Below are 19,987 nucleotides of genomic sequence, written 5' to 3'. Positions count from 1 at the left end.
TTATCACCTTCCTTAGGCATGTCGACTCGTATGGCCGTCTGCCCCACAGCTTGACAATCATCCCGGTGGGATTCTAATAAATCAGCTCGTGTGAAGCCATGTAGGCATCGTTCACAGAAGTGGGTCTTTTCTCTGTGTGCCGATTGGTCATACAACAGCCTGCTAAAGTGTTTTATCCATGTGTAGTGATACTTGTCACCTCGCTGGATCATGAATATATTGATAACTTGGCGATCCTTCACTTCACTGACCCTGTGTACTATTGTTGTGTTACCTTCGTGCCCAAAGACATTTATAGCCAGATTATTCTGTTTTTCTACTTTAGTGATCTGGGATATGGGGGTGGGTTCATCTATACCATCCCAATTGAGCCCATCATCCTGAGGATAATTAGAAGACCTGTTCGGATTAGTGTCAGCTGGAAATAAGGCTGACCTGATAGCTAACCTCAGGCAATCGTTTCCTCTATTCTTAACGTTTACTATGGCATGTTTGTTCCTATAGTAGGGGGGCAAGGCTAGGTATGATCCGCCTCTGAATGGTACGTAGTTAGCTATGTCTAGATAGACATTATCGATCTACAGCCCACCCGGACCCCAAGTGTGTGTAGCGTTCTAGGTATTCTCGTATCTGCTGAAAACTGGTATCGATTGATGCGTCAATGGTCTCTGTATGTGTGACAACCTCTTGTTTACCTCGGTAGTAAGGCTGAACATACTCAGTGGTACTCCCAACCTGCTTATCGAGCGACATTTTCACTGTGATCTGAAACTTGATACTTCCTAGGTTATTTAGTTCCTGGTTGACCTTATCAGCTATCAGAGGCTTGATATCTGTAATGTCTATGTTTCTATCAACGTGTATGCGCCAACCTCTCAAATAGTTGTCTACAGCGCGCTCAGTGCGCACGAACTGTAGGTCAATAGCTCTATTCTGTCGTAATAATTCTACAAGCTGTGGTTTTCTCATACGGGAATACCCGCCTAAACCCAAATCGTGTGCCTCGGCTTTCAGTTGTTTTACAGTGGGAGGTTTTGCTACGGGGGCATGTGATAACAATGCGGTTAACCCGGCTCTCCCCAGGTTTGAATAACCCGTGTGTCCAAGCTGTTTTGCTTGAGCTTTTAATTGTTTTACCGTAGGGGCTTCTAAACCTAGTAATCTCAACAATGCTGACTTCCGCATTCGAGAATACCCGATCACACCTCTCTGTTTTGCGACCCGCTTAAGCTCGCGTACAGTAGTCATAGTGTTTACACCTAAGAGAACCAATGTCTAATTGGGTCACAGTAAAGGGAGTTGATAAAAAATATAGTGAATCCAGTACTCGCACTGTTGGATATAGTATTGTAAATATTTTATTTGGTATTAAGAGAGCCGCCAATCAAAACTAGGAGAGGATTTTCGTCCAATATTCGGACCAATTCTCGTAAGTCTTCTTTCAGCGAGGTATCATGTGTACCCGTGTATCCAAGCTGTTTCGCTTGAGCTTCTAAACCTAGTAATCTCAACAATGCTGACTTCCGCATTCGAGAATACCCGGTCACACCTCTCTGTTTAGCGATATGCTTAAGCTCGCGTACAGTAGTCATAGTTTACACCTAAGAGAACCAATGTCTAATTGGAGTCTATCTTGAGCAGTCGCCTACGTTCTTTTATGTAGCCCTTTTTATTCTCGTAGATGAGTTGATGTCTGACTACGTTCGCTCCGTGAGCTTTACATAGACAGTAGTGCCCTTTAACCCCGATACCACACACAGAACACGTGTAGTTAGGACTTCCCATATGGAAACAACAGAACCCCTGATTCCTGCATTTCCTACCACAGGCCTCGGTCTTCCCCATAAGTATGTATTCGCATCGGTATGGAGCGGGTCTCATGTTTACTTATATGGGTATTTAGTTTAATTGCTTCGCAACCAACGCAGTAGCTGCTATACCCAACACTATGAAGCCCAGTTCACGATCCATTTGCCCCTTGGATGGTGTGTAGTACTGAGCGAGTGTGGGTTTATTTAGCGGTTCCAATCGTTTACCAGTTAGTAGGTAGTATTCTTTCATTGCTTCATCGACATCGTGGAATGTTTGAACGGCATGGTTTTCACGCTTGAGTTGTTCGTTAATGAAATCGATCCTCTGGAGGCGTTTTTTAGCGTACTCGGCCTGTGCCTTTTGTAAGTTCTCAGTAGCGAGATCGTGCCGCTTCCTTTCTTCCTGTATTTCAGCCGCGTGATCATCTCGTAGTTTCGAAAAGAGGAAATTACTCCCGGAAAATGCCAGGGCATTCACTACCGCCCCACCGACCATCATAGCTATCGTGGCCATCCTATATTTATTTCATTATATTTTCAGGTATTATCCCTTGTTTTACTAGGATGTCTTTTGTGGCCATCGCCATACCAAGGTTCATTATGAGCATACCCATATCCTGCAGGTTGAAATCTAGCTTGATAGTTGGTTGTTTAAGCACCATTTTAGTCAACCGAGCGTACCCTACGGCTAGACTGGCGACCACTGTGGCGTGGTATGCGTCGTTGACGAACGTTTTCCCCTCAGACATTATGTATATGATATAAAAATATTAAAATTATAACATGATATGCGGGTCGACAGTGGGGGTTACCTCACTGTTGGGGGGTACCACCTCACTGTGGGAGGGTACTCCCACGTATAACCATGTTATAACCACGGCAGCACCTACAGCCAACAACAGTCGGGGGTTGATAATTTTATGTTGGTTACACCACCGTTTTTTACCGGCAGCTATTCTCTTAGGATTCTTCTGCCTGGTTACTGTTGGGGGTTCCTGTGTCACCTCGGGAGGGGTTTCCCTCACTGTGGGGGGTATCACCTCGGGAGCAGTATCCATCTATACTATTATTATTATTTTTTCTCTCAAATTGACAATACTTTGCCGTGATAATCGCCGCCGTCACTGGAGCCAACAACATACCATATTTGTGGTACAGCTCGCAGCTGATAGAGCTCACGGCGTGTTCGATAAAAGGGTCTTTCTCGAGGTCTTCCCACAGGTAAAGTCGGCGCTCTGGTGGAATGGGAAGGAAGTATGACACAATACCGGTGTATATCTGGGTCATAGCCGATCCTATTGTCTTTGTCATTTCTGCTCCGAGCCGGGACTCGTATCTAGCGTACAGCTTATCGATTTCTTCGGCTGACATTTTGTGAATTTTATCCGGAGTGTAGTCTCCAAAGTAATGTTTGGCTTTGCCGCCAACAGCCAACGCCACCAGTTTCTCTCGCTTGTCATCATCCCCAGACAATTGTTCGAGCAATTCCTCACACTCCATCTTATAATATAACAAGTAAGATTTAGTTTTAACTATATAATACCCGATGCAGACAAAACACAGAGAAATGAAGGTTAAGTTGCACACGACAAACACTTCAAATATCATAGCTATACTTAGCATTTGCTTAGCTTTAGCTTAGCTTTGCTTAGCTTTGGTAAGCTTTGCTTAGCTTTGCTAAGCTTTGCTTAGCTTTAGCACACCCTATATGCTACTGGTTGGTCGGTTTTGAGCACAAGCTTAGCGTGTTTAGTTTCAGCGAGCTGTTTCTTCACCCGTTCCCGTTCTAATTTGCTCATCACATCGTTCTCTCTCAAACACTCCTCGAACGAATCCCTGTCCTTGCAGTGAAATAAGGCCACCCATCGCGTCTGCTCCATGAGGTCTTTCAACACCGAGTTGAACTTCTGCGTTAGCACCCAGACGCTGTGATTTGCATGCCGGCCGGAGAAGGCCAGGTACGATAGCATGTCTCTCTTTTTTGTTATCTCGCGATTAGCGCTGCAGTCGTCCAGTATAAACAGCGTCGGTTCCCCTTTAAATTTCTCGTGAAGAGCTTTCAACCAGTCCTGCAGGCGTGTTCCAGGGTCGATTTTGTGTACGTCCGGGTTCGACATCACCCAAGGTCGCGCGTACGTTTTATTCATGCTCAGAGTAGGGCACATGATAACGATGTTATCGAACACATCCTTGTAGTAACCCTCCAACATATCCAACACGAAAACGGTCTTCCCACAGCCAGTCTGCCCGCACACTATGGCGCAGTGTGGGTCAGTGGGCAGTGGGGGGTACCCCCCATCAGTAGATGGCTTGCACGAATCTCCCATTGTCTATATTAAGTTGCGCGTCCATAATAACGTACAGATATAATTTCAACTTACCAGCGGGTTGAGGCTTCTTAGTAATCTGGATGGTTATCCCTTCGCTGCCGTTATCTATACGGCGCCCGCTACCGTGCAGTTTATCATCATCCGTGGATCGCATGTCCAACCATAGGGCATACTTGGTGGTCAGGTATTCACCGATCTGCACGGAGCCGAGGTCCAGGTCCTTTGTTATATAATGTGGGGTCCCCACTGGTAGCTTTTTTATCTCATCCCACTGCTGGTGTGGTCTCATACCATGACTGAACAGCTGGTTGGGCACGCCCTCGATGGTCACTTCCACCTTTTCAATCTCGGGGTTGAAAAACTTCTCGCTGTCCCTCCGGAATGGCTCGTAATCCTCCACGGGGACGACCAGGATACCTTTCATCGATCGCGCCGGCACGTTCAGGTTGATATTCCACACAGTGTCGCTCTTATCTCGCACGACTGATCTATGCCTCAGTACGCGATCATACAGGATAGCCATCTTCCCAGAGTACTGGCTTCGAACCTGCCTGGCCAGCTCCGGGCTAGTGACCATGTCGAACTCCAGAGAGATGTTGTCTATGGCATAACTGGCCTCATCACCGTTCGGCGTACGCACTACTTTGCTATAGTCGTTAAACGTGAGCTCGTATTCGAGCCTATCACCCAGCGCGGCCTGGTAAAACGGCGCGTGTCCCGTGAGCAACTCGAAGTCGAGCGGCACGCAGAATCGATTCCCGTATGCTCGAGCGATGGCCTTTTCACCGTCCGATAGCTTGTCTAGCTGGTCTGGCGTGAAGGCATACCCTATGCGCGACCGGGTTGATTTGCTGATGCCCTGGTACACATCATTGACTCGTTCTCCCTCGCTTTTCCAGAGATCCCCGTAGCAGTGAAACACGTCGCTGTCGTCGATGCTCAGCACCTCGTTACCGCTGATCTTGACGGTCGTTTTCTTGATGATAGCTCGACCCACGTTCCGCACTAGTTCGCGTTTGTCGTTGTCGGAGGTCAACGTGATATTGAATGCCAGTCGAACAGTGCCTGGTACAATGAGGTCATTCTCACCAAGGTTTGGAAATCTAACCAGCAGAGTTTGATTCTGGTCTATCTTGCTGGGATTGTTGGTGATGGTCACCGACTGGCGCACGGCTCTGGCTCCTAATGGCTCTCTCAATCTTCTGAAAGGATCTAATTTTCTGCCGTACATTGTTATATAAAGGAAATATATTTTTAATACTAATGGATGAAGACATACCTATGGATGATATGCGGGGCGATAGTGCCCAGGCATTCGATGATGACCAGGAGACCTCATTCTCGCAAGGTGGCTCACTCATGAAGGGCGCCGTCGACGATTATTACAACGCAGTTGAAAATAAATCCAAACTCAAGCCGTTGGTAAGGGACTATTCCAAGTTTACCATCGATAGCAATGGCAAGCTGCGTTTGAAGGCTCGCCCGGAGATCGATCTCGTGAATAAACGCACGAGAGAACCGCTTGCTTTATCAACATTGGGCAGTAAACATGGGAGTGACTTGATCCGCGATGAACTAGGTTTCATAGATTACGGTGGCGCGCGACCTAAGCAGTATCCTCCGAAGGTCCGTCAAGGTCTGCAAGACATCAGGGACGCCACATCGGTTCAAAACATGACTTATGATATTAAAAAGGTGTTGGCCGACTACGAGAACAAGCCCTTCCCGGGTCTTGAATTTACCTTTCGGGAACTGCGGGGGTTGGGTCTGACGATGCAAACCATTAGCGGACATCTCGCGAAAAGCACGGCCAAAATTAGCGTGATAGACGACCACATCGCCCATGAAAAGGACAAACTTGGTGAAACTGAGGACGAGTCTATGAAAGCCACCATCGAGGAACGAATACGTAATTTGGAAGAGGAAAGGCAGACCTGGCTGGAGACAGCATCCTCCTTCAAAGAAAAGCTTCGATCCCAGGTCAGCCGTATACGGGAAACCATCAATCAAGTCCTCTACCGAGACACCACGTTAGCAGACAGGATTCGGATATTGTTCCGGGAGCAAGGGATCACCATCGCCAGCATTCTGACTGCATTGGGTTTCATCATATCAACCTTGGTGGTGTCACTGACAGGGGGTACTGTGGGGCCTGCCGGCGGCGGAACCCCAAGTGGCGGTGGTGTTAAAGACTGGATAAAAAAACTCGGGGAAGGTCTAGCTAAACTGGCTGGTAAAGCCACCGAAGCCCTTCCCGGCATCCTGGGTAGCATCGTCTGGTGGTTGTTGGGCGCTCTGGCTAAAACTGCCACGTGGCTCAGTCAAAACCTGTGGGCAGCCATCGTCGCCGTGGCGGGTCTGGTGTACGTAGCGGCTAAGAACTTTTTAACCAAATAAGCCCCAAAGCTACCCCACCAACCACCAGGGCCGTTTTACTATCGATGTGCTGCTGATTGGAGGCCTGAATATGGGGGTGTGTGGGGGGTACTCCCACATGAACTTCAGACTCCGGGGGTGGTGCCACTATACCCGTTTCACGTGGTGGGATGTGTGGGATATAGGGGGTGTTAATATCGGGGTTGATACCCAACTTTTGATCCGCCGTGGCTATGACTATTTTGTTGTTATAACCCACCACTTTTTTTACTCTCAGTTGCATATCACTCGGAGCCATGTACAGCCCCATGCCGAACACGTAATTGACTTTCGATCTGGCGTATTCTAACACGTTTTGGTAGCGTTCGATGGCCCGCGGGAGATCAACTGGAGAATTGATAGCATCCTCAACGTTGGCAACGAACTGTTTCTGAGCGTCGTAAGCAGTTCCCTTACCTAGGATGTTGGAACGCGTCATCGACTGCGCACCCAACAGCGCCCACACGTACGTTCGAATCGAGTCGTTCAAGCGTATTGTACCAGCACGAGTGAATTCTTTCGATGTTTTTGAGATCATTTTAGTCCAGGCTGTGGCTGCATCAGGATTGGTTTGCTTTATGCAGCTGACATGGATCTTTTCATTCGTTGTGGGACCTGTAAATGTATGACGGTTTGGGTTGTATGAACCATCTGCAGAACCGGCCATATATGTTCCGGACCTGTAGAAGTACACGAGAACTATACCGAGACCATGGTTCACACCAGGAAGGCGAAAGTCTTTATTCGTTGGAATCTAAACTCCCCACAAACACGTTCATAAGCGCGTTTATCATAGGGGTTATTCGTCATACTCCACGCTTTATCTTGGGGAAGAGGAGCACATATTTCCTTCAATATTCGTCTCATTTGATAATAAATATGAAACAAAATGACTGCCTTACTCAGTTCGTCTATACCGTAGTCTAGTGTCACACCCGACCCTGTCGTCGCACACCACACAGCAAAGTTGAGTTGGTTCTGCCAAAACTGCATTGGGTTTTGATTCCAGTTTACCACCGCCTGCGCGTTATTAACGGTCACGATATAGTTTTCAAAGATATTAATAAAGGTTGCTTTAAACCCCGTACTACCTACCACCACGATTTTCAAGTGTGCTAAGTCCATATTATAATATATAAATTATATATTATAATATGTACATAACACTTCCAGGAATAACGAGCGGTGAGGCCGTTCAGCTGACGCACGCAATCGATAACACGTCAGGCCAACTCGAAGTCGCACTCTGCGATATCACCTACCTACCGCAATGGACTAACATCAACGCCAGCAACAATAAGCTGTTCGTCAGTGGAACTCGCAGTCAGATAACTGACGGCTACTACAGCGTGTGCTCTCTAAACGACGAGGTCTTCAAACCCCTGGGAGCCGAACTCAAGATGAACGACTCAAACGGCACAGTGGTGTTAATCAACAACGGAAGAAACCCCTTGAGGCTCGGCCGACCATTAGCGAGGATACTCGGTATGTCTCCTGACGAGATAAAACCAACAACAACCGTCACAGGCACGAAGTTACCCGACCTAGTACCGTACCGAGAGCTGTACATTCATCTCGGTCAGGTGAGCACAACGTACAACATTCAAGGAGGTCACCCTTCCACTATACTGAGAGCAGTGCCGGTGAAAACTGAGAAATACAACGACGGTAGAACCGAGTCGTTTTCACCACGGCAGTATAAGAGATTAACCCAGGGCAACATACCTGAGCTGATAATATCGGTGTTAGATATAAATCATAATCCTGTAAATATAGGATACCTCAGCTTAACGCTTCACGTAAAATGACCAGCGCACAAGGGCCCGGAGTGAAAAAATGCGTCAATATCGGGATCTCCGACCTCGGAGACACGCGCGGTTTCGACGCTCCCGGAGTAGATGGTAAATCGTACGCCTTGCAACTGAAAAACAACATTTACAAACGCGTTGAAGTCCCCTCCGGTGGAACCCTAAGTGATATAGTAGATACCACAAGAGCAACAGTCAACACTAAGTACGCCCTTGTCAACACCGGTAATAACTGGATAATATACCCATCGTTCGGGGGTAAACTGTTCGACTTAGACGATGTTGAGAGCACTACCGTCGCCCGGAAACAAACCATATATGCTCGTCTTCACCGAAGATAACAAGTGGGTGTTGTTACCCGATAACGACTGGTTTCTCAATATTAGGCTCGGCTCCCCCTACGTGTTCACGGATAACAAAGACAACCACCTAAACAAAGTCGTGAACAATGGAACCCTGCTCGTGGCTTACGTCCCAACTCAGAGACGTAGCGTAGTCGTCAGCCCACTCGACACTATGGCAGCCCACATGCTATCGAGTAAACCGGCCATACAAAACGTGACATTGCAGTTGGTGTCTGAATTCGAAGGCGTGGTCAGTATACTAGAGAGTCTACCGGCAAACTCAACACTGATCATCAAAGTCTACCTAGGGGAACCATCGGGGAATGATGTCGAGATCGTGAAGGGGATCAAACTCGGGTGGGGGAAACGACACCAGTATCAAGTTTGCAACGTTAACGTGCGGGTGGGTGTCGGCTCCAACACCAGTGTGCAGGGGGTCAACGTGATCGTGGAAAACAAGATATCACTAACCAAGATCTTCCTGCCTGACAACATACACTTCATGGGTATGAAGTTCACCCCTGAACTATTATCAGAAAACCAGTTGGAAATTATATCGTAATAGTATAATAATGACCAGTCATCATCCCAACACTACGCTTAACGACCTAGGAGATACGGAGGGATTCGATCAGCCTGGTGAGGAAGACACCTTATATATCCTGCACTTCAAAGACAACGTGTACAGACGGGTGTCGTTATCAGATTTTAAAGAGCCCAAATGGCTGATCAACTTAACACTCGCCTCACCTTATATCACAATAGACGCAGATACGTGGATCTCTAAGATTAGGAACAACGGTATCTGGGTCGGGGATTTCATTCCGGAGCTAAATAAATTAGCAGCCAATACAGGTTTTTATATCGCAAAAAAAAATAGTTTAATATCTGAAGGAGACAATAAATTAACATTTAGCAGCAATAATCCTTTTAGCATAAATCTTGTTGATAGAATATCCTCCCCCTCCACACTCATCATAGAAGTCTTCTTTGCGTATTCAGACGACAAGGTAAACACCTCAAGAGGACACCAAATTTTACCCGGGGTGTCAATACACTGGCAAACCGAACACATACGCAAATATTGTCGTATTGTTATACAACGGAATCCCCCCCGTAAAACCCTCACGGGTATAAGCTCCCTGGGTTCTATAAACCACTTAATAAGCCTCCGTGGGGTTTCTATTATAACAAAAAATCCTATTAGACTCTCACCTATTACCATGAATAATAATCTACACCTTGTAGACTTCAAATACATTGATAGACTATTAACTGAACCCCAATTAAAATATCTTTCATAATATATATTATAGGATGGGTCTGTACCCAGTCGTAGAGGAAGTAGCGAAGACGCTGGAAACCGTAGATGGGTTCCGCTTGAGGCAGTTATGTGATGTGAAACGCCAACTAGAACAAGACCGTGACACGCGGAAAGCACTATATAAAAAGTACCATAGAGCTTTCAATATCGTGGACGGGGCTGACACTACCCTTATGGCAACCAGCATGGGACTAGGGGCGGCAGGTGTTGGGTTGTTGGCTACCATCGTGGCCGCACCTATAGTGCTAGGTATTGAAATAACAGCTGGGGTGGCAGGGTTGGCAGGGTTGGCGCTTAAGTTAGTATCACGCAGACTTCATCGTAAGGCATTGAAACACGACGAGATCAGGATTCTGGCCGAAGCAAAGCTCAACACAGTAAGTGGGCGTATTTCCACGGCACTCTCTGATAGTAAGATCTCAGAAGAGGAGTTTCGTTCAATCCTCTCTGAACTCACAAAATATAACGGAATGAAACAAGATATTCGGTCCAAATCTTGTAAGTCTGCTATCAGTGAGGACGAGAAAAAAAAGTACATAGAACAGGGGATACAAAAAGCCCAACAAGCCTTTATTATGAACACCAAAGAGATCATAGGCGGTTCACGTTAAACTGTTTCATCGATATAAACGTGACAGGGGGTTTGTAAGAGAAGAATTATTGATCGTACCGTACGGCACAGTGTTACCTCCAACACACGTTAAGTAGTAGGGGTAATAGTAGCAAGAGCTAAGGGCCCAACCAAAGCCTTATTTAGTAAATAAGGCTTTGTAGAGACTTTTTTTGAAAGTGTTTTAGAACCCCCATTGTATATACTACTGGTTGCAATCTTGGATTTATGCTGGTAGTAATCCTGGCTTTATCTTGGTTGCAATGTTGGATTTATCCTCTCTTTAATCCTGGCTTTGTCCTGGTTGCAATCGTTTATTTATCTTGGGTGCTGTCTTGGATTTATCCTCAATGCAGCCTTTGATTTATCCTGGTTGCAATCCACAATTTATCCTGGTTGCGATCCTGGATTTATCTGGTTGTGATCCTTGATTTATCCGGTTTATGATTTTGGATTTATCCTGGCTGCAGTCTGGATTTATCCTGGTAGTAATCTGAAATTTATCCTGGTTGTACAATGTGTGCAGCCCACTCCTGGTGTCCCTGATATTATTGGTTTATATGTGACATTAAATATTTTTCTGTAAGCATCTACTGTTTTCACTTCAGTTGTATGAAATGCAAAGAAAATTGTATTTGTTATGATGCTTGAAGCAGAGTAAAATAAACCTTACAAATATTGCCAGATGAAACAAGACCATTTGATGTCTGTGTACAAACCCAATTATATTGTTTAACCAAGTCAGGAGAAGTATTGTGTTCAATCCTGTTGTCCAGTATTGATACAACCTGACTTGCGGTAGTTCTTTCGTATTTACCAGAAGTTATGCCTCAGTTTCACAGTCAGCCAGTTGGGTAGTCACACCAGCTTGAAATTTCAGCTTGTGACTGTTTCTCAAGTTCCCAGGCAAACATTTCTGAACAGATTGGGTTGTTTGTAATTATCTGAGTTAGTTTGGGGTATTTTTTCGTCTTTTGTGGAAAAAAGAGGATTTGGAAGTGTTTCTTGGACAGGAGTGAGGATGTGTGGAAACATTGTTTGTCTGAAGGTCTTTTAATCACCCAGACATGCAGGTCAGATTCACACAATTACTCATCAGTATATATTTGTTTGTACTAAGTCTTTATAGTATGTTATTTGGAAGACGGTATCTAGGATTTGCTGTTATGGGAAGAGGAGTGAATATTGAAACTTGCTCGATGACTCACTCACATATTGTACATGAACAGATGAAGGACTAAGAATAAATTCATAAACTTCTTGTTCAACATGTCTCAGAAGTGTGTCCATTAATTTAAATAAAATTTCTGATAGTATGAAGAATGTGCCATACCTTTGCGATACAGTGATAGAAAATATATCGAGTCACTCCACCTGGCATATGATCCGTTTGGGTGAGTTTAGTTTAAAATCACTTTCAAGAATATTCCAACAATATCATGGCAGGGGACACCAGAAATGTGCTTCAGACATTGTACCCATGTTGGGATTTCAGCATGGTGAGTGAACACTTTAACCTCTAGGCAACCCCAACACCCTCTGATCCATTTGGTTGCTTCTTATGACCAGGATTGGTTGTTGGGGACACATTTTAGACTTGAATCCCCGTACGGACCTGAAACATTGTAGGTTGTATGTTCAGGTATTAGAGGTCGTCATGGGAGGTCTGGTATGAGGAAGTGCTTGTTAGTGATGACGTTTCTTGCATGTACTCATTAAGTCTCTTTCAGACTTTGATGACCCAGGTCAATATGTGATATTTGTCTTTAATTACACATGTCAGCGATGGTAAGGAGAGTCATCTTTCCTGTGTTGAAGTCATACTTTTGTGAGGACCTGTCACTTGGGAATTGATCTCTCCTGGAAATAGCATGACCTTTCACCTGAGGTGAAGGTGACGGAAGATATCCTCACTGATGTGTGTGTAGTAGTGTGTGTGTTGTGTGTTGCTTGTCTAAGTTGGAACATTGGTAAGAGGATTAACCTCATTCTTTGCAGCCTACAATTAACATGGATAGTTTTAGGCACAGAAAGCAATTTTTGTTGAATTTCTTTAGTGCAGTTGTTGTAGTATCAACGTTTCTGTGTGTCCTCTGTGAGAGATTCTCTGTGTCTTCTGTGATAGATTCTCTGTGTCTTTTGTGATAGATTCTCTGTTTCTTTTGTGATAGATTCTGAGGATTCTTAGATATTTGTTATGTGAAGGATTTGAAGCTAGTGGTGATCACAGACACGATGTTTGGTTGTTATCTATAGTTATTTCCTTATAATTTCCCAGTGCAGCCAAACCAGTGAAATATGAATTTGTATTGGTCTTCAGTGACCCACTGTCATCATGTGGGACGACTAACGGGTTGGGTGGTCAGGTTTGCTGACTTGGTTGACACATGTGATCATATCCAAAATGTGTAGATTGTTCTCCATACTGTTCATCACTCAACTTTCTGGCCTAAGACACGAATATTTACAGACTGCTGCCATCAGAGCTGGAATATTGCTGAGTGTTTCAAACTAGACCCTTTACCAAAACCATGAAGTGGGAATATCATGATATTGTGTGTGGTGTTAAAATAAATTTATAACATTCCAACCAATCCAAACTCTCTCCAACCAAACATCTCTGATTCCACCCAACCAATACTGACACTACTCCTACCAATCAACTGTCACTATAACCAATCAGTGGTCACTTGAACCGACCAACACTCATTCTCCACCAACACATTCATGCACCCGCTGTGGATAGCAGATCAACTTCTCGTGAGAGGAATTTATGTCACATCATCAACTCCCATGGATATTAGTTCAACATTTGGATTAACACAGGTTGTCATGGTTACGTATCAGTAAAAATATATTTTTGTCGGAAATTGTACAGGATGTGTTTTATTGTCATGAGTGTCTAATGCTTGTCAAGTTCGGGGAAGTTGTAATGAGGCCAGTTGTCCTCTGATTTCCTGTGGGTTTCCCGTGCTCTAGCAATTATATGTATTGTTGTCAGATGCTCAGCTAGGAAGACTTTTGGTCTTCAGATGACATTTCGATGTCATTGTTTTCTCGTCTCCGTTCTGCATCGGCAAACAGCCTCAAGCATATCAAGCTTCGTCACAAACGTCACAAAGATGTCAAGTTGCGAAAAGGTTAAATAACTCGACATGTTAAATTCACTTCATTTTTAAAAATTGGGCTTATGTATCCTGTATGTTTTCAATGTATCTGTTACAGAAAGGATTTTGTGTACTAGTGACAGTTCTAGGTGCAGTGTTTTCAGATTTTGTAGTCCGTGACGATCACGAAGAATGTCATCGAGTGGGGTAGCCAAGTGGGGAAAGATTTCACAGGCCACACCAACGACCCAGGTTCGAGTCCAACATGGGTACAATGTGTGAAGACCATTTCTGGTGTCCCCTGAAATGTTATTGCTGTAATATTGCTAGTACTTTTGTAAAACTAAATTCACTGACTCACAGTGTGTTTTGGTAGGCCTGTGATTAATGTGTTCACTGAAGGCTCTCAGGTTCAATTCCTATCTTGTTCAAAATGTAGGACGCCTGCGTCTGGCATCCACTACCATTTATATTCTTGGAATATTGCCACAGAGGTCCATTCGATTTAGCTGACTTCATCATTTGGATTAGCTTTTTAGCTACTTATCCTAATTGATTCACCGTTTTTATCCCTCTCTCAAAGTACAGGATGGTCTTTGTCGTGTAGGTGCGAGTTTTTCTTTCAGTATCTGAGATCACATGGACAGGACATCATTTCACAAAACTCTCGTAAATCTGAGATCTCGTAGCATTTGTACCTTCTGTACTGTAACATAAAAGGTACAATGCTACTAGAAGAGTTACAAGATCTTTAGACCTACGAAAGAGTTTCATGAAACAGGGCCCTGGACCATTAACTTGAAAATGTACAACAACACAGTTGTTAAAAGTATTTTTATTTCATTATTTTATAAATTAATTCTCATTACTTTTAAGACTAGATATCCACTTGGAGCAATATTATGAGAATATCTTTCTCACTGTCTGGTTACAGAATGGAGAATGCTTACCAACTCGAGTATCCACTCACATGTTTTTAGAACGTTAGGTAGTAGTTGTCATAAAAACCATGCTTTGCACTGATGTAACCATTCTTTATCATCAGATGTTCCTGAACAAGATGTTTCCCCGGAAGCTGAGACTGTTGCACCTGAGCCACTGGATAGGCTGTACGAGTCCATCAGTTCCACACGTCTGTCTGACGATGGGTGGGGGTCCTCCGAGTTCGAGGAATCAGGGGACGATGAGGTGTTGGAACAGGCCCCTGTCAAACCTCTACCCCCAGAACCCAAACAGGTGAATAGGATATGATTGTTATGAAACATGTAGTTGGCGTAAACTTACTAAAGTTACCAAAACAAACATGTAGTTGGCATAAACTTACTAAAGTTACCAAAACAAACACGTAGTTGGCGTAAACTTACTAAAGTTATCAAAACAAACAAGTAGTTGGGGTAAGATTGTTACAATCAGGTTGCAGTCTGTGCTGAATTTCACTAGTTACAATGTGATTTGCTTGGTCACTTTTGTTGCATTTGACCACAACAGACATTGTGTATTCATAGGCTGAGAGAATTATCCAAAGGTTGTCAGAGCCATGTATGGTGTAACTCAATGTTCATCTCCATCTTTTAAGGATAAGATGGTAGCACAATTGCAAGTTTCTAAAGGTATACATTCCTGATAGAGCTGAGGCTGATTTAACAGCACAGCTCACTCATTATGCTCAATTGTATATGTCTTGTTTCTTTTTCTTCTTCTCCACATTTTTTAGGGGACAGTGAGATAGAATAGCAGTTAAATCTTCACGCGTGACAATAACGACACTTGTTCGAATCCCCACATGGGTGCAGTATGTGAAGTCCATTTCTGGTGTCCACAACTGTGATATATTACTGAAAGCTGCGCTAAAACTCAATCAGTCAGTCAGTCAGTCAATCATGTTATTTATGTGTTTCCTACTTTACCATATTGTCTCAGTCAAACTGAAAGTCTTACATTATGTGTTTTCTAATGAAATCATCTGTTGTTAATTCTGTTGTTTGACTTTTCCAAGGGTCCCCAGATTATCAAAAGAATTCGAAGTTTGGCAAGGAAAAATAATGTTGATATGGAGGAGGACACTAGATGTTTTCCTGTTGACCTTAACCCTTCAAAACATCCACCACCAGAGTTACCTCCCCCTCCAGATGACCTTTCTGAAAGTCAGGTGAGACTTCTCGTTCGTCTAGTTTCAACTACTTGCCAGAAGCTGTAAATTTGTATACAGAAAGTATTTATTTTTTTCTAGCTCTTTCATTGTTGCTTCAACTGTTGCTTATATCTTGTATTTTTCAGCATTTTATGGGCTTTTCATACTGTAATATAATTCAAGGTGTCTATGGTCTCGGTGAAGACTTATGGTCTATTAAAGAATATCAAGACCAGAAGTCATATAACTGTTGACAATTGATGAATATCTGTTGGTGTCTGTCAATAAGGACTGGAAAGATGGACTTCTTATTGTGATTCTGTATTCTTATAAGCAGTGTTTCAGTGATTAATTTTTTTGTTACAGAAAAAATGCCGATGTGTGGTTGATTTGACTATATCAAGTGAGAAGTCCTACATCAATGCTCTGGAGAGGATAACAGAGGTAGCGTGAATTGAAATGATTACTGAAATTGCTGCCATTTGGTTCGTTGGTTTGTTTGCACAGAGTACTCTTGATGTAAAATGACCACAAGGAAGCACACGAGTCGAAACCTTGCAAATCAGGGAGGTGTGGTAGCCTAGTGGTTAAAGTGTTCACTCGTCATTCTAAGACCCAGGTTCTGTTCTCTACATGGGTACAATGTGTGAAGCCCCTTTTAGGTTTGTAGGTACTGTAATATTGCTGAAAGCAGCTTAAAACAAAAGTGACTCACTCACCATGCAAATCAGTGATGGACTTAATGAGCAGTACAACTTGTCAGCGGGTTGCAGGGACATGAATTCAATCAGGTTTCCTCCTCTCTGAAGACAAGTTTAGGTTACAAGTGACAGTTCTAACCAAGCTGCAGCTATAATGAATATTTGTTCTGTGATTCAACATTATCACCTTCTTTTGATCATATGTCAAATTCTCCCCCAAATATTATGGCCTTCGTCTGCTCTTAAAGTGCCTGTCAGAGGAAGACGAACAGTGAATTATTCTTGTCTCCTTGTGGTGTATTTTTTTGTTCAGATCATTAGGATTAAGGTGTGTTCCCAAGTGTTTAATGCAGAAAATATGTGACAGTGTGCTGCCCATAACAGAATATATGTACTAGCTATAGTAATGTCAAAGAATTGAAAGGTCCTTAGCTTGTAGTGATATGCAGCAAGAGTTGTACACTCCCCAGGGAGTTGAGATTGATAATATGATGTGACGTTGAGACTGACTTCCAATGATCTAGGGAACCATATACCAGCGCCTTTAGCAAGCACTAGGTGCATGGATATGTGTGCTTCATAAATATCCTGTAATAATAAATAGTAAGAATAATATGTAACTGTTTTACTGTCTGTGTTGTGATCTCTAACTGCATGCTACATTTGCAGTGAGCTACAGTCCCACGGTCCACTTTATTATTATTGGATATTTTATTAATGGATATTTATGAAGCACACATATCCATGCAACTAGTGCTTGCTCAATATTTGTTTCCCTCGATCATTGGATGTCAATCTCAACGTCACATCATATTATCAATCTCAACTCCCTGGGGAGTATACATCTCTTGCATATCACTACAAGCTAAGGACCTCTCAGTTCTTTAACATTACTTTAGCTAGTACATATATTCTGTTATAGGCAGCACACTGTCACATATTTTCCCCTTCATGATTGTGGTTATGTGACACATTAGGTGAAGACTTGAAGAACTGACATCCCAAAATATGTAGAAGATGAATTAAGTGTAATGAAAACACTGGACGTGAGTGTATTGCTAAATTGCAGGTTGATCTACATGAGTAGGTGGTGAACAGCTTTAGCCGGAGAGCTGGTAGAGTTATCTCCCTTTCTTGAGTGGTTTATTATATTCTTTGGTGACTACAACAGTAATCCTTACAGGTGATCATGTATGAGATTGAAGAAAGACAGTAAGGACTCCATATATTTGGAATGGGAGGCGGTGAAGGGGACTTAAATTCCTTTTTATATATGTCACATATATGTTTGAGACCTTTTGAGATTAAGGGTATCAGACTGCTGCCATATTGCTGGAGTGTTGCTGAATGTGGCATTAAACAGCAAACAAACAATTGTTTTGACACAGATTATAATCTTATTGCTGATGTTAATGGTTCTGTTGAAGGATTACATGAAAGTTATCTTGGAGAACATAGCTTCCCCACGCAGTCATGTGAAGATAGTGTTCTCAGAGGCTGAGCAGATCTTAAGCCACCACAAGATGTTCCAGATCGAACTGGCCGACCGGGTCCAGAAGTGGGACCAGGAAGGAAAGATTGGAGACATCTTCACAGCATCGGTAATGTCTACTACCAGTGTATGAAATAAGGCCCGTCTGACCACCCTGGCTAGATTTCTGACAGTCGGTCTAAATTTTCAGCTAGCCAGCCTCATGGTCTGGTAATAAAAAAAATTTCATGTCCCATACATCTGATTAAATTCACAATATCTTGGTGTCTGGTCTAGTTAAACATTTTGAAGTTATCAGCCCTGATACCTGACTTGGTGTCTGGCTTGAGTTCGTACACTGCTGCAACCTCAACCACTAACACTATATCATCCTTGAAATTTTGAGTTTTAAGGTAGAGGAAGGGTGAGCATTGAGTTAATAATAGTTATTTGACTTCATAACCACAATGAACCACCAATATGAAATCAGCTCTCTTAAAGGTCACATGCAACCAAAAAATCAAACATTATTAAAACACATTTATCACTTTATCACATTGCTGCTTTAAAAAAAACAAATAAACAAAATTATAAGCGTACAATCGCGATTCAAAAGTGCAATATTTTGTCCTTGGGCTTACTTCCCCCAAAACGAATCCCTTGGGAGACCGAACCCAGTCGTAGCGGGTGGATCTGGACGGCTTCCGATTGGCTGTTTCATTTGCTGATATGCTGAGGGTTCATTGTGTGTACAGAAAGATGATCTGTTTGATGGGCATTTTAGAAGTATGTCGAGTCACAAGAAAGTAAGATTCTTTATGTATAACAACTTCTTTTTGTGTACTTGATGTGTCGTTTCAGTATGGATTCATATACTGTTGTCAAACAAAAAATCAGATACACTAAAAGAAGTTGTTATCAATGAAGAATGTATATAGAGATGTTAGGTTTTGAAAATTCATGTTCTCTGAATTTGCGCTTTATCCAATCAAAAATCATCTCAGTAGACATGGTAAACTACTGCGTGGCTGGAATCTGTCATTCGTCCAAGTACAAAGCAGGACTTGAAACTGACAAGGGTTTGCACCAGTTTCCATCAGACCCACTCATCCGAAAAACATGACGTGTATCACACCTGCCTAATTACATAATGTGGCAGAGAAGGGACTCGGGTGCAATTTATTTTCCTTATGTCGTATATTCTGATAGGTGTTAAGTTCAAATTGCACGTGGTCAATGACAAGAAGCTGTGTACTGCATGTTGTCTTTAACAGACAGACAGGCAGACATATAGGTGTTAATAAACCTGACACTGAGCTTTCCCTGAGACAGAGACTGCTTACCACAATCAACAAGTTGGTTTTACGTAACGAGTAGGTTATTTACTTGTTTGTGTACTCAACCAAGATTAGACTACTGCTCACGACCTCAGACTCTGGGCATGCATACTGTTTCAAGCTCCGCGACCCTATTCACTGCGCATGCGTTATGAACGCACCGCAGCACAGCTGCTGAAACCAGTTTTCCCCCCAGCACTTGGGGGAATTTAGTGAAACGTTTGAAATCCAATTTCGCGGGCTTTTCTTTCATCACGTTTTTTTTCAACTTAATAGGTTGAATTGGCATTTTTTATGATTTGTTTCGGTAAGTGCATACCGAAAGGTACCAGAATATGCAAAGTTGTGTTATACGTTGCATGCGACCTTTAAAGAAATTAAAGCGAGTTATAGTTTTATTCTGAATACTACCATGATGACTTCACTCACTCACTCACTCACTCACTCACGCACTGAATGTAAGATAACTGTTGGTTATCATAATCTGTTGTCTATTTTCTATTGTCTATTCTGTCTACATGCATTTTAGATATTACATTAATCTGAAATTAGGATTTTGCATCCTTGTAAGGATCAAGTAGTTTGTCCAACATGAATA

At 43.1% G+C, this 19,987-nt stretch overlaps 1 protein-coding gene across 1 annotated transcript in view; it reads left to right on the top strand.

The window, feature by feature from the left end:
• LOC137268909 (rho guanine nucleotide exchange factor 10-like protein) overlaps window positions 1-19,987 on the top strand; it is a 69,174-nt gene that overhangs the window by 27,391 nt on the left and 21,796 nt on the right. The window contains exons 3-6 of the mRNA XM_067803517.1: window positions 14,795-14,985; window positions 15,746-15,898; window positions 16,247-16,324; window positions 18,009-18,182. Coding sequence (XP_067659618.1) covers window positions 14,795-14,985; window positions 15,746-15,898; window positions 16,247-16,324; window positions 18,009-18,182 — 596 coding nt within the window. The remainder of the gene's footprint in view (window positions 1-14,794; window positions 14,986-15,745; window positions 15,899-16,246; window positions 16,325-18,008; window positions 18,183-19,987) is intronic.

The sequence above is a fragment of the Haliotis asinina genome, chromosome 16 (assembly GCF_037392515.1).
Source record: "Haliotis asinina isolate JCU_RB_2024 chromosome 16, JCU_Hal_asi_v2, whole genome shotgun sequence".
NCBI classification, from domain to species: domain Eukaryota; kingdom Metazoa; phylum Mollusca; class Gastropoda; order Lepetellida; family Haliotidae; genus Haliotis; species Haliotis asinina.
This window is presented reverse-complemented; position numbering and strand designations above follow the sequence as displayed.